This window comes from Silurus aristotelis (assembly GCF_946808225.1).
Source record: "Silurus aristotelis genome assembly, chromosome: 12".
NCBI classification, from domain to species: domain Eukaryota; kingdom Metazoa; phylum Chordata; class Actinopteri; order Siluriformes; family Siluridae; genus Silurus; species Silurus aristotelis.
The window spans coordinates 410,017-426,549 of NC_139585.1; the positions used below are offsets into that span (position 1 = coordinate 410,017).

The following is a 16,533-nucleotide window of genomic DNA, read 5'->3' on the forward strand; positions in this document are numbered from 1 at the left end:
GTGTAAAAGTGTGAGGGACGAGACGCCGCGGTCAACAGGGAGCAGCTTTACAACAACCAAGCAATAAATCCAGCAGCAACCTGAAGCCCTGATGAGGGTGTCTGTGAAGTTTGATCGATTGAACGAACACACACACACACACACACACACACACACACACACACCATGTCTTACCTTGAGCAGCTCCGTAGTGGAAAAGAAGAAGCAGCAACACACACTTTACCCTCATCATCTTCAGCTTTTTTGCCCGTATCCTTAGTGTGTGTGTGTGTGTGTGTGTGTGTGTGTGTGTGTGTGTGTGTGTGTGTGTGTGTTAAATCCGAACGAGCGCGACTTCCTCACAGTCAATCAGTGTAACACATTCCATCACACACACTTCCTACAGTAATTCATCTTCATCATCACCATCGCATCGGGCAGCAGGAGAGGTCACGTGCTGTTCAGCAGAATTATAGTTTAGGAACTGTGTGTGTGTGTGTGTGTGTGTGTGTGTGTGTGTGTTGGCTCGTTGTGACGTCACTACCTCCGGTTAATCATACGGGCGCACAGATTAATCAGACCGCTTGCCTCCAGCTGCACAACTTCCCCAGCAGCTCGCGAGGAGAGGAGAGGAGAGGAGAGGAGAGGAGAGGATTCCCCCAACACTGAGGTCCTCAACCCTCTGAGCTCCAGATCCGGGAATCAGACTCCCACAAGCCACTGAGCTCCAGCTTCACCCGCGCGCGCCGCTGTTCCGGTTCTTCTACGGTGATCCCGCAACTTTCCTCCCCAGCTCGCTCCCGGAGATCCCTCACTAAAGCTCCATCACAGGCTTTCCACACCGAGGAGGAGATGCTGAGGATCCAGAAGCTCTGCCGCTTCACTCCCACACCACAGAAGAGAGAAGATGGAGAGGGGAAAAAAAACTCCACAGTGATGTAGCTGTGAGCTGAAGCTCCTCCGGTGTGAATCTGAAGCTCACGTAGCGGCCTGAGACACACACACACACACACACACACACACACACACACACACACACACACACACACACACACACACGCGCGCGCATTGAGTCACATCGCCATCTTGTGGTGGACATAAAATGACTTTATTCGCTATCCAGGACAACCAAATGATTCAATAAAATGATTCATTAAAATGATTCAATAAACTCCGCAGATGTTTTTTTATTCCAAACCTCCGCGTAAAAACTACAATGAACAAAAAAACAACAACTTCGATTACCCACATTACAATTTTTCTTAATTGCTAAAACACTAAACTCTATTGTCTGAACCAAATGCTCAGTTGCCTGAACCCACTGATTGAATCAATCACTCTTTTAGCAAAACCATAAGCACTTTTCACCTGTTTAGACACAACTTGCCCACTAATTTTCATTGTGATGCACCCGTGCTGCATAATGGTGAGCACGGGTGACAAAAGTCAAACACAATTAAATCACAAGTGTCACCACTTGAACACTACAACTCAAAATGGATCACACTTGTGGCTAATGATGTGAGGGAACATATAGAGTAAGCCAGTTCAGAGAGCACTGGTTTGTGAGACCCTACAATGGATAGAAATCTGAGAGGAAGAGTTCGTGTGAGAGGAGGTCGAGGTGGTCAGCGAAGACAAAGAACAGTAATATCTGATGAAATCAGAGCTACTGTGATTGTCCATGTTCTTGGTATGAGCATGAGGGAGGCTGGACAAAGGGTACAACCAAACATCAGTAGACTCACTGTGTCCACCATAATCCGAAGATTTAGAGAAGAGAACAGATAATTACCTTTTTTTGACATTATAGTACAGTGTGTAAATGTTGACAGCAATTACTCTATGACAGACTACATACTGTACCACAGTATACTGTAAGTAAATATATGTTTCAGAACATCACTGTACCAATGTACTGTAGTATTGTAATGGAGGGTTGGTCTAACTGTTTGTTTGTAGGCCTAGTATTCCATGTATATTTTTGTAACTCCATGTTCTCTTTTTGTAGAATTGAAAGACTGCCACATGGGGGTGGGAGGACAGGTATGTTCTCCCCCCACCAAAAGATATGGTCCGTGAGAACAATGCCATTAAACTGAGTGAAATTCAGCAGAAGATCATTGAGGACCATGTACATTTTGAGGGTATCATCAGTGTCAGCCTCTCTACTGTTGATCGTGTCCTCAAGCGCAACAGCCTGCGCATGAAACAGCTATACAGAGTGCCCTTTAAACGCAACTCAGAAAGAGTCAGAGAGCAAAGATTCCAGTATGTACAGGTTGGCAAATATCCAGACACATTCGATGCTGATTACTCTGATGTTCTGTAGTGATTTTAATTTTGATTGACTCGGAGCAGGATTTGACAACATAGTTCAGTTTTGAGCACAGATTCAACTGTTTTGAGGTGAAAGTTTGGTTTTGCAAGAAGAGTCTGAGGTTTTGTGAATGTAGCTTGAGAATTGGGTTTTGTGTTCACAGTTTAGAGAAAAGGAGAGCAGCTTTCAAGAAATGTGTCTTAGCAATCGAGAAAAACTGTAATGTTCAGGAGCTCACATTTCACCAGGGTCTCTCAGTAACAATAAAACAGGAGGAGAGAGAGAGAGAGAGAGAGAGAGAGAGAGAGAGAGAGAGAGAGAGAGAGAGAGAATAACAACAAGTGTTTATAGCTGAAATGTAAATGTTGTTTTAAACTGTTTACTTCACAGATTTTCTGCATGATGAAATCATAATCATCTTATTCACATTTACCCACAAAAAAATGGGATACTGTGTAAAATATAAATAAAAACAGAATGCAATGTTTTGCTAATCTTATTAATTCATATTTTTTATTCACAGAAAAAAAAGAAATAAATGTTTAAACTAAGAATTTATACCAATTGAAGGAAAAAATTGTCCTTTTGAATTTGATGGCAACAACACAATTTTAAAAAGTTGGTACAGGACCAATTTCCCTCTGTGTAGCATCACGTCTTCTGTCCGTATACATCTGGGATGGAGGAGAGCAGTTGCCGAAGTTTAGGGAGAGGAATGTTGTACCATTTGTTTCCTTTGTGTTTTTAATTCATCTTGCTTTGAGTGAGATTCTGAAAAGCAACAAAAGATGCAAGCCCTATTCACCCCGGGGACAATGAGTTAGTGTCAGGAACAGACTGAGGGCTTCACAGAGTGTACTCCTACCTCTTAGTATCCAGTGTTCAGTCTCTGGAGAAAGCTGGATGAAAATATGGCCAGGGTTTAGTTGCAGAGGAACATTGGGGACTTCAGCCGACTCTGTTTAACTGAGACATGTATGAACCTCAGTGGTTCCATATCACAATGTCCAGCTAACCGAGTTTTTTTCAGTTTACTGCATAAACAGAACCCAATCAAAGGAGGTAAAGGGAAGGTGGAGTATGTCTAATGGTAAACAGCAGATGCACCCAACCTGGATCTTCATCCATCAAATGTCAACAAATGTCTTTTTTATCTTCTATGAGAAGTTACTTTGGTCATATTCAGTGCCACTGAAATTCCATCTCAGTCCGTCATTGATACTGTCTCATATAAATGACATGAAGCTTTCATTATTCAGAGGCTCGTCACCGTGATTTTGCACTAATTGTTGCAGAAAACCTTAACATTTACAACCTTAAGCATGCAGTCCAAACATCTTTTAGCACAACACCTGCCACACCAAGGGCCAAAAAGACACTGTTACCCTAGTACATTTAAAGACTACAAAGCACAGGGTTATCCACAATTAGGAACATCAGACCAAGCCACCATTTTCTTCTTCTTCTTTTATCTGCTCTCTCTAGGGGTCACCACAGTGGATCATCCATCTCCATACCCCCCTGTCCTCTACATCTGCCTCTTTCACACCAACTACCTGCATGTCTTCCCTCACCACATCCATAAACCTCCTCCTTGGTCTTCCTCTTTTCCTCCCTCCAGGTGTCTTCATCCTCAGCATTCTCCTACTGATATACCCCATGTCCCTCCTCTGCACATGTCCAAACCATCTCAATCACACCTCCCTCACCTTGTCTTCAAAACGTCCTACATGTGCTGTCCCTCTAATAAACTCATTTCTAATCCTGTCCGTCGTCGTCACTCCCAACGAACATCTCAACATCTTCAGCTCTGCTACCTCCAGCTCCACCTCCTGTCTTTTACTCAATGCCACTGTCTCTAATCCATACAACATCTCAGGTCTCACCACAGTCCTATAAACTTTCCCTTTCACTCTCACAGATACTCTCCTATCACTAATCACTCCTGCTATCAGTTCCGTGGCGCGCACTTCCCTGTCGGCAGCCATCTTGCTATCCCCCGCCTCCCGGTATTTAAGGACACACAAGACTTTTGCTTGAGGTCAGAATATCTTACCGGTTCCCAAACCCCTGAGATTATGTAACCCAGTGAACATTACTGTATCATTATTCTTGCATGTTTCTATTTATTATTATTTTTTATTATTATATATACATATTTTGGATATGTTTTAAACACTTTGTACATATTTAAGAATTTGAATATTGCATGTAAATTGAGTCCTTCCCATGATAACCAATGAGGTGTTCTATTTAGTTATGGTGTGTTGTTAAGTACCCAATTAGAATGGACAGAGATTGGAATGGGCGGGGCACCGGATATGGTTTGGAAAAAGAGCATATTCGGTGCAACAGATTGAGAGAGAGTTTTCCGGTATCTCTTCCGCTTTTTGGACTGGAGGTTTTCTCTACAATTCTTTTCCGTGGAATTTCGGGACCGAGTTGTGTTACAAACCGGCCAAAAGGATTTACGGACCTCTTTGTCGAACCGGGACAGCTACACGTGTTAAAAGTTAGAGAAGGCTGACTTTCCAGAGTGAGGGGTGAGTAGCCATTTTATGGCGGGAGATGCGTGACTTTTCATCAGCGTCGGACTGGTTCCTGGATCCGGCTGAAAGACCGACCAAAGCCATTTATCTGTGCGAGTTGGTGAGTTTTCACTGTAGCATAGTGGAGAACTGTGTGAGTAAACCGACTGTTCATTACTAAATTCACCAGTCATTCCTGACTGTCTGTAAGTGCACCACCGTATTTGGGCCCCAACGAAATCCAAGCGCTTGGTCAAGGACATTTTACACACTTTGCCAGGGTTTGTTTTCGGGTATTGTGTTTATTCATACTGGTATATTACAGCAACTAGCTGCTGAATTTATCCATTTGAGTTCGGTACAGAGCTGTTTCTCATTTTTTATTCAGTTCAACATATATTGACAATTGAAAGAGCAGAGATTTGTCATTTACCATAAACACAAGGATTGTTTATTTTTTGTTGTTCTTTTAAGCTTTAGGTTTTATTTTCCCTTATATACAATAAAATTAATTCTTTTGTTTAACTACTTTTATATTTGTTTCATTGTGCATTTGCATGTGATTTGCGTATTTGAATTTGTATTTAAATGTGATATTCTTTTAGAGGAAAGCTTCACAACACTCATAGTGTTTATTTAGTTTGTTAAAGCTAGAGTGATGGTAAACACTTACTGTCAATTCATTATTTTTTTTGGAGGCACCGTGACGTAGAATTATATTCAGTAACACATAGACTACAGATAATCCAGCTAACTCACCATCAATCGCTGGAGCCCAGGCCCTGTTGGTTTGCGCGCCGTTACTAGTAGTGTTACATTTTGGAGGCACCGCTGGAATTAAAATTGCATTTACATCTTTTAAATCATTCTCTTAAAAGAAATTTTAAAGTAAATATATATATTTTGTTTTTGTTTAGTAGGGTTGTAAAAATTGACATTTCTAAGGCTGGTGAATGGGGTCGTCAGGCACAGATAGATCCATCTCGGTGTTTGCTACTTAGTGATATCCCAATAGATGTGAGGGACGAGACTATTGCAGATGTGCTCAATACAGTGAAGGTATTTGGTCGTACCAGGATCCATGGTAGACGGGGAGATCCTACAGGGACTAAGTTGTTCCTGTTGCTTGAAACTAGTAATGATATTGATTCAGATATTGTACCACCAGAGATAGGTATTCCTAATGAGGTGGGGCCCTGGAAGGTACATGTACCTGAAAGAATGGTGGCAGATCCACCGGTAGGGAATGCTGTGTTCCAAGAGAAGTTGCTATCTATGCTGCAGCAGGAAGGAAAGTCACTGGAGGATGTAAAGGCTATGTTGGGCCCAAGTCAATCCTCCAATGTAAATGTAAATCCTGACTTGGTGAATGCTATTGATTGGCTTGTAAATAAGTGTATTCATGTGCCCAGTGACCCGTCAGGTTACAGGAGATTAAGGGTATTTTCAGGTGTGAAATCCGTACCGGCTGGGGAGAAAGAGTATGAACCCTGGATGGAGCAGGCTGGCCAAATGATTAGCGAGTGGCAGTGTGCTGATTCTGTAAAAAGGCAGTGTATTGTTGAAAGTCTGAGAGGACCGGCTTCGGACATTATCCGATTTCTGAAAGTTAGTAATCCTGCTGCTACGTCTGCTGATTATTTAGTTGCTCTTGAAACTGTCTATGGTGATGTTGAAAGTGCATCTGATCTTCTTGCAACGTTCTGGAGTACTTGCCAAAAGGAGAACGAAAAGCTTTCTGATTTCACTTATAGACTGGACAAGCTTCTTTACCGCCTGCTTGTGAAAGGGGGAGTGGTAGTAGCTGAGTTAGATCGTATGCGCATGGAGCAGGTAGTTAGAGGTGCCCGCATGACTGATATGGCAGCCCTACGGCTGAGAGTGACCCATACCTTACGCGATCCTCCTAGCTTTTCACAGTTGCTACGGGAAGTAAGAGAAGAGGGTTGGATCAAGGCTAGGGAGAGTGAGAAAGTAGTAGTTGCTGCTACCTCTGCTGCACCAGTCTAATCCATTTCTGAATTGAACAGTATAAAGCAAGAGGTCCAAGCTTTTAAAGGCTGTCACAAACAACCTTGTTTCTGAGCCTTCTTCCAATGCTACTAGCCCTGTGTGCCAGGTAGCTGATGCAAGTGCTATAGAAGTTCCCAATAAGAAGAGCACCTCTAAGGTGGCTCAGTCTGGAATTTTCTGTTACAAATGTGGTGAGGATGGCCACACAAAGAGGGTGTGTCAGGGAACTGAAAATCTAAGGAAAGTGAATCAAAAGCTGATTAGTAAGAGCAAGATGTCGGGAAACTTCTGGGGGGCACTGTGATGGAACGGCACAGGGCTCCTATTCTATCCCGTTCCAAGACTTGCTCTGAAAAGAAAAGACTGGTCCTTCAGGAATTCCATCTGGCTTGATTGGTCCAACTTCTGAAGTGCCCGTTCAAATTGAAGGTGTTTATGCCAAAGCATTGCTTGATAGTGGCTCTCAAGTCACCATCCTTTATCGAAGTTTCTATGATGCTTATTTAAAACACCTACCACTGTTACCTGTGGAAAATCTTGAGATATGGGGTTTGAATTCACACAAATACCCATATGATGGTTATCTCTCCATTAAGCTTGAATTCACTGAAAATGTGGTAGGACTACCACAAGTTGTTGACACACTTGCACTGGTGTGTCCAGATTCTCAGGCAGAGAGGAAAATTGCCATTTTGTTGGGGACTAACACTAATATTGTTAGACGTTTGTTTGAGGCTTGTAAACAGAAGCTAGGTGACCATTTCTTACAAACCTTGTGCATACACCCTGTAGTACGAGAGGTTTATGAGAAGATTCAGAAGCAGGATGACTCGGCTGATGATTGTGAGAGGCATGGTACTGTGTGGTTCACACAGCGTAAACCGATTGTTGTAGGGCCTGGGGAATGGCATAAGATCCGGGGTAAACGTAAACTGTCTGTGAAACCTACAGACATGCATGTCTTGATAGATCAGTCTGATGACACTAGTGTTTCAGATGACTTGTTAGTGAGATCTGAAGTGCAGACAGTTTCTTCAATATCTAACACATTGTGACTGTTACCTTAACAAACAGGTCTACTAAAGATGTAATTGTGAAACGGGGCATGGCAATTGCTCATCTTTATCCTGTTGAGATTGTACCTCAGCCCACCTTAGCCGAAAGTTTAGTGTCAAAGTCACTAACTCCTGCACCGTTTGACTTTGGGGATTCGAACTTACCTGAAGATGCCAAGCAGCACTTGTGTGAAGAATTGATGAAGAGACATGATGTATTTTCTTTCCATGAGTGGGATGTGGGACGGTCAAAAAGTACAAAGCATGAAATACGGCTGACTGATCAAACCCCTTTTCGTGAGCGTTCTCGGCGCTTACCTCCTGGTGACTTGCAAGACGTGCGAAATCATTTAATGGAATTGCAAAAGTGTGGTATAATTTCTGAATCCAGAAGCCCTTATGCCTCTCCTATCGTAGTTGTGCATAAGAAGTCTGGTAAACTGCGAATGTGTGTCGATTACAGAACATTTAACCGACGCACTAGGCCTGATCAGTACACTGTCCCTCGAGTTGAAGAGGCACTCAATAGTTTTGCCGGAAGCAAATGGTTCAGTGTACTGGATTTGAGAAGTGAGTATTATCAGATTCCCATGGAAGAAAAAGATAAAGAAAAGACTGCGTTCATTTGCCCATTAGACTTTTACCAGTTTGAGTGCATGCCACAAGGGATTACTGGGGCACCTGCAACTTTTCAAAGAGCCATGGAGAAGACATTGGGTGACATGAATTTTCTAGAAGTGCTGGTTTATCTGGACGATCTGATTGTTTTTGGTAGAACCCTTGAAGAGCACAACCAACGTCTGCTGAAAGTTCTGGATCGGCTTAAAGAGGAGGGTTTAAAGTTGTCATTGGACAAATGCCAGTTTTGCAGGACTTCTGTGACTTATGTTGGGCACATAGTGTCACAAGATGGCATCGCTACTGATCCAGCTAAAGTAGAAGCAGTTGTGAACTGGCCAAGACCTCAGAAAGTTACCCAATTAAGATCGTTTCTGGGATTTTGTGGGTACTATCGGCGTTTTGTGAAAGGGTACTCTAGTTTGTGCAGACCACTCAACCAGTTGCTTAAGGGTTATCCACAGAAATGAAAAGGTAGGGGAAACATCACAAAGCCTGTTTCTCTAAGCAGTTCCGGCCATCCGATCCATTTGGTTCATGATGGGATGATAGTTGTGAAAGGGCATTTCAGGAGCTGAAACATTGTTTAACGCAAACTCCCGTGTTCCGCGATCCTGAACTGCCTTATGTGTTACACGTTGATGCCAGTATGGATGGGTTGGGTGGCGTGCTTTACCAACACCATCCTGAAGGATTGCGCCCCGTGGCTTTCATTAGTAGGAGTCTTTCTGACTCTGAAAGAAACTATCCAGCACATAAGCTGGAATTTTTGGCTTTAAAATGGGCTGTAGTTGATAAGCTCCACGATTATTTGTACGGAGTAACTTTTTAGGTCAGAACGGACAACAATCCCTTGACATATGTCCTGATTTCTGCTAAATTTGATGCTACGGGTCACAGATGGCTAGCAGCTCTATCTACTTATCAGTTCTAGGCAACAGAAACACTCTGCTGATAGCGTTCAGTCTGACCATCCAGATATGCGATTCTTAAAGAAGCAGTGGGATAAATTGCTAGTCAGTCAGGACCTTTTGTACAGAGTCAAGATTAAACCAGACAATAGGGAAATATGGCAATTGTTGCTTCCGATTGAGTTTCGAGAATCAGTACTGAAGTCCCTTCATGATAGTAATGAACATTTGGGTTTTGAGAAAACGTATGCATTGGTAACAGATCGTTTTTTCTGGCCTAGAATGAAATCGGAAGTGGAAACTTACTGCAAAAGTTGTGACCGCTGCATCATGAGAAAGACTTTGCCCCAAAAACGTGCGCCTATGTCACACATGAGCAGTGCTGGACCCCTAGACTTGGTCTGTATTGATTTCTTAACAATTGAACCAGACACCCGAAATGTGAGTAATGTGCTGGTGATTACTGATCATTTCACTCTGTATGCTCAGGCTTTTCCTTGCAAAGACCAGAAAGCTTTGACGGTTGCGAGAACCTTGTGGGAGAAGTATTTTGTTCATTATGGTCTACCGAATAGAATACACTCTGATCGGGGGCCGGATTTTGAGAGCCGTTTGATCAAAGAGATGTTGACCATGTTGGGAGTAAAGAAATCACGTACTTCTCCATACCATCCACAAGGAGACCCGCAACCCGAGAGGTTTAACAGGACGCTTCTCAATATGCTTGGTATTTTGAATGAACTTGGTTCATTCCTACAACTCAACACCAAATGAAACAACTGGATATACACCTTACTTCCTCATGTTTGAAAGAAAGCCCAAGTTGCCAGTGGATGTGGCATTGGGGGTTCAGTCTGAGGAAGTTGTGCCAGTTACATATGGTAATTACGTTCAAGGAATGAGACAACAATTAAAGGATGCATATGAATTGGCAAGTGCTGCATCTGCTCGAGCAAACAGGGGAAATAAACTGAGGTATGACAAGAAAGTGCAATCCCAGGGTCTAAACCCCGGGGACCGAGTGCTTATTCAGAACCTGGGTTTAAAAGGCAAGCACAAACTTGCCGAACGGTGGAATGCAATACCATATGTGGTAGAGAGTCAGTTGTCTAACTTGCCTGTTTATCAATTAGTACCAGAGAGTGGTATGGGGCCTAAAAAGGTTTTGCATAGAAACCATATCTTACTTTTGAAATCACAATTGACAGTGAGTTGACAAAGTTCAAGCTCTGTACCATTGGGTAGGGCCAGAAAAAGACGAAACGAAAATGACAAGCCCATTTCTAAACCTGTTTACCCTGAGCAGAGAGGTAACCTATTAAGGAGATTCCTGACTGTCTGTAAGTGCACCACCATATTTGGGCCCCAACGAAATCCAAGCGCTTGGTCAAGGACATTTTACACACTTGCAAGGTGAAGGTTTTGTTTTCGGGTATTGTTTTAATTATATACGTGTATTACAGCAACTAGCTGTAACTTTATCCATTTGAGTTCAGTACGAAGCTGTTTCTGATTCTTTTATTCAATATATATTCTGGTAAATATCATAACTGCCTCTCCTTGAACTGCCACCTTAACGTGGTGGAGGGGTTTGAGTACTCGAATGACCCTAGGAGCTATGTTGTCCGGGGCTATATGCCCCTGGTAGGGTCTCCCAAGGCAAACAGGTCCTGGGCGACGGGTCAGACTAAGAGCGGTTCAAAACCCCTTATGAGAGATACTACATCAGGGACCGTGACGTCGCCCGGTATGGCGCAGCCGGGGCCCCACCCTGGAGCCAGGCCCGGGGTTGGGGCTCGTATGCGAGCGCCTGGTGGCCGGGCCTTCCCCCACAGGGTCCGGCCGGGCTCAGCCCAAAGGAGCGACGTGGGGCCGCCTTCCAGTGGGCTCGACACCTGCAGGAGGGACCGTAAGGGGCCGGTGCTAAGAGGCACTGGGGAAGGAGCCTGAGATTGTGCGTGAGGTTGAGAGGTTCCGACTAGAGATAGTCGGGATCACCTCTACGCACGGCCTGGGCTCTGGAACCACACTCCTCGAGAGAGGATGACTCTTTACAACTCTGGAGCTGCCCATGGTGAAAGGCGTCGGGCTGGTGTGGGTTTGCTTATAGCCCCCCAGCTCAGCCGCCATGTGTTGGAGTTTACCCTGGTGAACGAGAGGGTCGTTTCCCTGCGCCTACAGGTCGGGGATAGGTCTCTCACTGTCGTGTGTGCCTACGGGCCAAACGGCAGTATAGAGTACCCGGCCTTCTTGGGGTCTCTGGGAGGGGTGCTGGACAGTGCTCCGACTGGGGACTCCGTCGTTCTACTAGGAGACTTCAATGCACACGTGGGCAGCGACAGTGACACCTGGAGGGGCGTGATTGGGAGGAACGGCCCCCCTGATCTGAACCCGAGCGGTGTTCAGTTATTGGACTTCTGTGCTAGTTACAGTTTGTCCATAACGAACACCATGTTCAAGCATAAGGGTGTCCATCAGTACACGTGGCACCAGGACACCCTAGGCCGTAGGTCGATGATCGACTTTGTGGTCGTTTCATCTGACCTGCGGCCGTATGTCTTGGACACTCGGGTAAAGAGAGGGGCGGAGCTGTCAACTGATCACCACCTGGTGGTGAGTTGGATCCGATGGCGGGGGAGGAAGCTGGACAGACTCGGCAGACCCAAGCGTACTGTGAGGGTCTGCTGGGAACGTTTGGCCGAGCCTCCTGTCAGAGAGATCTTCAACTCCCACCTCCGGCGGAGCTTTGACCAGATCCCGAGGGAGGCCGGAGATATTGAGTCCGAGTGGACCATGTTCTCCACCTCCATTGTCGAAGCGGCCGCTCAGAGCTGTGGCAGTAAGGTCTCCGGTGCCTGTCGAGGCGGCAATCCCCGAACCCGGTGGTGGAAACCGGAAGTAAGGGATGCCGTCAAGCTGAAGAAGGAGTCCTACCTGGCCTGGTTGGCTTGTGGGACTCCTGAGGCAGCTGACGGGTACCGGCAGGCCAAGCGAACTGCAGCCCGGGTGGTTATCAAGGCAAAAACTCGGGCCTGGGAGGAGTTCGGTGAGGCCATGGAGAAGGACTATCGGCTGGCCTCGAAGAGATTCTGGCAAACCGTCCGGCGCCTCAGGAGGGGAAAGCAGTGCCCCACCAATGCTGTTTACAGTAGAGGTGGGGAGCTGTTGACCTCAACTGGGGATGTCATTGGACGGTGGAAGGAATACTTCGAGGATCTCCTTAATCCCGCCGTCACGTCTTCCATTGAGGAAGCAGAGGCTGAGGGCTCAGAGGCGGACTCGTCCATCACCCAAGCTGAAGTCACCGAGGTAGTAAAGAAACTCCTCGGTGGCAGGGCACCGGGGGTGGATGAGATCCGCCCTGAGTACCTCAAGTCTCTGGATGTTGTGGGGCTGTCTTGGCTGACACACCTCTGCAGCATCGCGTGGCGGTCGGGGACAGTGCCTCTGGAATGGCAGACCGGGGTGGTGGTCCCTCTTTTTAAGAAGGGGGACCGGAGGGTGTGTTCCAACTATAGGGGGATCACACTTCTCAGCCTACCTGGGAAAGTCTATGCCAGGGTACTGGAGAGGAGAATACGGCCGATAGTAGAACCTCGGATTCAGGAGGAACAATGTGGTTTTCGTCCAGGCCGTGGAACACTGGACCAGCTCTATACCCTCTACAGGGTGCTGGAGGGTTCATGGGAGTTTGCCCAACCAGTCCACATGTGCTTTGTGGATTTGGAAAAGGCATTCGACTGTGTCCCTCGCGGCGGCCTGTGGAGGGTGCTCCGGGAGTATGGGGTCGGGGGCCCTTTACTAAGGGCTGTCCGGTCCCTGTATGACCGAAGCAGGAGCTTGGTTCGCATTGCCGGCAGTAAGTCAGACTTGTTCCCGGTGCATGTTGGACTCCGGCAGGGCTGCCCTTTGTCACCGGTTCTGTTCATAATTTTTATGGACAGAATTTCTAGGCGCAGCCAGGGGTCGGAGGGTGTCCTGTTTGGTGACGACACGATTTCGTCTTTGCTCTTTGCAGATGATGTTGTCGTGTTGGCTTCATCAGACCAGGACCTTCAGCATGCACTGGGACGGTTTGCAGCCGAGTGTGAAGCGGCTGGGATGAGAATCAGCATCTCCAAATCCGAGGCCATGGTCCTCAGTCGGAAAAGGGTGGCTTGCCCACTTCAGGTTGGTGGGGAGTTCCTGCCGCAAGTGGAGGAGTTTAAGTATCTTGGGGTTTTGTTCACGAGTGAGGGAAGGGTGGAACGGGAGATTGACAGACGGATCGGTGCAGCTTCTGCAGTAATGCGGTCGATGTACCGGTCTGTCGTGGTGAAGAAGGAGCTGAGCCGCAAGGCGAAACTTTCGATTTACCGGTCAATCTACGTTCCTACTCTCACCTATGGTCATGAGCTCTGGGTCATGACCGAAAGGACAAGATCCCGGATACAGGCGGCCGAAATGTGCTTCCTCCGCAGGGTGGCTGGGCGATCCCTTAGAGATAGGATGAGAAGCTTAGTCACTTGGGAGGAGCTCAGAGTAGATCCGCTGCTCCTCCACATCGAGAGGGGTCAGCTGAGGTGGCTCGGGCATCTGTTCCGGATGCCTCCTGGACGCCTTCCTGGGAAGGTGTTCCGGGCGCGTCCCACTGGGAGGAGACCCCGGAGAAGACCTAGGACACGCTGGAGAGACTATGTCTCCCGGCTGGCCTGGGAACGCCTTGGTGTCCCCCCGGAAGAGCTGGAAGAAGTGTCTAGGGAGAGGGAAGTCTGGGCATCTTTGCTTAGACTGCTGCCCCCGCGACCCGGCATCGGATAAGCGGGAGAAGATGGATGGATGGATGGATATCATAACTGGTTGCGTCTTGCGGCAATAGGGTTTATGACCATAGCCCAAAGTGTTCGTGTTTTCGTAAACCTGATGGAAACCGACATGTGTGGTGGTGTAATTCTCAAGCATTGTGTGATATGTGTTTAAGAACCTCTAAGATTTTTCCCTGCACAGTCCCTAGAGTGTAAATCTAGTGTTAACATTCCTCATGTCAGGTTTGTGCATATTTTTGTTATTGTTATTTATTTTATTTTTCTGGGTGTTCTGTAATCCAGACATGGGGACATGCTGGAATTTGGTGGGGGGAGAGTGTAACCCAGTGAGCATTACTGTATCATTATTCTTGCATGTTTCTATTTATTATTATTTTTTATTATTATATATACATATTTTGGATATGTTTTAAACACTTTGTACATATTTAAGAATTTGAATATTGCATGTAAATTGAGTCCTTCCCATGATAACCAATGAGTTGTTCTATTTAGTTATGGTGTGTTGTTAAGTACCCAATTAGAATGGACAGAGATTGGAACGGGCGGGGCACCGGATATGGTTTGGAAAAAGAGCATAGTCGGTGCGAGAGATTGAGAGAGAGTTTTCCGGTATCCCTTCCGCTTTTTGGACTGGAGGTTTTCTCTACAATTCTTTACCGTGGAATTTCGGGACCGAGTTGTGTTACAAACCGGCCGAAAGGATTTACGGACCTCTTTGTTGAACCGGGACAGCTACACGTGTTAAAAGTTAGAGAAGGCTGACTTTCCAGAGTGAGGGGTGAGTAGCCATTTTATGGCGGGAGATGCGTGACTTTTCATCAGCGTCGGACTGGTTCCTGGATCCGGCTGAAAGACCGACCAAAGCCATTTATCTGTGCGAGTTGGTGAGTTTTCACTGTAGCATAGTGGAGAACTGTGTGAGTAAACCGACTGTTCATTACTAAATTCACCAGTCATTCCTGACTGTCTGTAAGTGCACCACCATATTTGGGCCCCAACGAAATCCAAACGCTTGGTCAAGGACATTTTACACACTTGCAAGGTGAAGGTTTTGTTTTCGGGTATTGTTTTAATTCATATACGTGTATTAAAGCAACTAGCTGTAACTTTATCCATTTGAGTTCAGTACGAAGCTGTTTCTGATTCTTTTATTCAGTATATATTCTATTGACTTTTTTTTGTTCTTTTGAGCTCTAAGGTTTTTTTTTTTTTCTCTTTTCTCTCATACCAAAATAATAGTCTTTTGTTTAACTACTTTTATATTTGTTTCATTGTGCATTTGCATTTGATTTGCGTATTTAAATTTGTATTTAAATGTAATATTCTTTTAGAGGAAAGCTTCACAACACTCATAGTGTTTATTTAGTTTGTTAAAGCTAGAGTGATGGTAAACACTTACTGTCAATTCATTATTTTTTGTTATTAAACTTTATGGATGCACCGTGACGTAGAATTATATTTAGTAACACATAGACTACAGATAATCCAGCTAACTCACCATCAATCGCTGGAGCCCAGGCCCTGTTGGTTTGCGCACCGTTACTAGTAGTGTTACAATTATTCTTGCCACCCTGCCTGCTCTGGATTCTGCTCCTGTTGCTGACCCTGTTCCTGACCCCTGGTCTGCTCTGCCTCTTTAGTTACACGGTTTGGACTCTGGACTGTTTTTGGTTTGTGTTTTGCTCTGCCCTGTACCGCTCAGTTTGCTGGTTTATGGATTTTTTGGACTGTTTTCGTTCTCTCCCTGCATTGCCATGTTCGCCTAGGTTAAGACCCTGGACTGTTTATTGGACTTTGTTTTTGCCTTTGTGTAACAAGGTGGAAATAGTTTGATTTCATTAGATTTTCTTGTTTATGCATTCAATGTGGTTCTATATTTGTTAAAATCAGTGTTTGTAAAATACATTAAAAAAAAGGTTCTGTAAGGAGGTAACTTTAACAACACAGTGGTTCAGTGCAGGCAGCCAGATCTCTGTTAGCCAGATCTTCTCTCTCCCGAATGGAAGAGGTACTCCGTGTTCCTGCTACAGATTAATCGCTAGCATTGGTTAAAAATAATTCACACACAGAAATACACAGTTTAATTTGGTTTTATTTATTATTTTGTTGTTGTTTGCAGATGTAAGATCATATATATACTTAACATATATGTTTCATCGATGTGAATTGATGCACTTTGGGACAGTGTTACTGATGTGTGAGCTGAAGCTGTTGTGTCTATATAAAATACATTCTCTATTCAGGTATGCATTGACAAACCATATTTGTGTGTTTAAGTTGTTATAAAATCAATATTGTTGC

At 45.2% G+C, this 16,533-nt stretch overlaps 3 protein-coding genes across 4 annotated transcripts in view; 2 read left to right on the plus strand and 1 right to left on the minus strand.

The window, feature by feature from the left end:
- Nucleotides 1–1,108, minus strand: part of LOC310734939 (protein sidekick-2-like) — a 289,396-nt gene extending 288,288 nt beyond the window's left edge. For both annotated transcript variants that reach the window (XM_083557417.1, XM_083557418.1), the window contains exon 1: nucleotides 173–1,108. In XM_083557417.1, the coding sequence (XP_083413543.1) occupies nucleotides 173–232 (60 nt within the window). In that variant the 5' untranslated portion in view covers nucleotides 233–1,108. The remainder of the gene's footprint in view (nucleotides 1–172) is intronic.
- A 4,940-nt stretch (nucleotides 1,109–6,048) lies between these two features.
- LOC310734912 (paraneoplastic antigen Ma1 homolog) lies at nucleotides 6,049–6,837 on the plus strand (the record flags this gene model as incomplete). Its single annotated transcript, XM_083557392.1, has 1 exon — nucleotides 6,049–6,837. The coding sequence occupies one exon, from the start codon at nucleotides 6,049–6,051 to the stop codon at nucleotides 6,835–6,837; it is 789 nt and encodes a 262-aa protein (XP_083413518.1).
- Nucleotides 6,838–12,426: 5,589 nt separating this feature from the next.
- The window catches only part of rpl38 (ribosomal protein L38), a 76,860-nt gene continuing 72,753 nt past the window's right edge, over nucleotides 12,427–16,533 (plus strand). The window contains exon 1 of the mRNA XM_083557607.1: nucleotides 12,427–12,430. The gene's annotated coding sequence lies outside the window, so the exon portion shown is untranslated. The remainder of the gene's footprint in view (nucleotides 12,431–16,533) is intronic.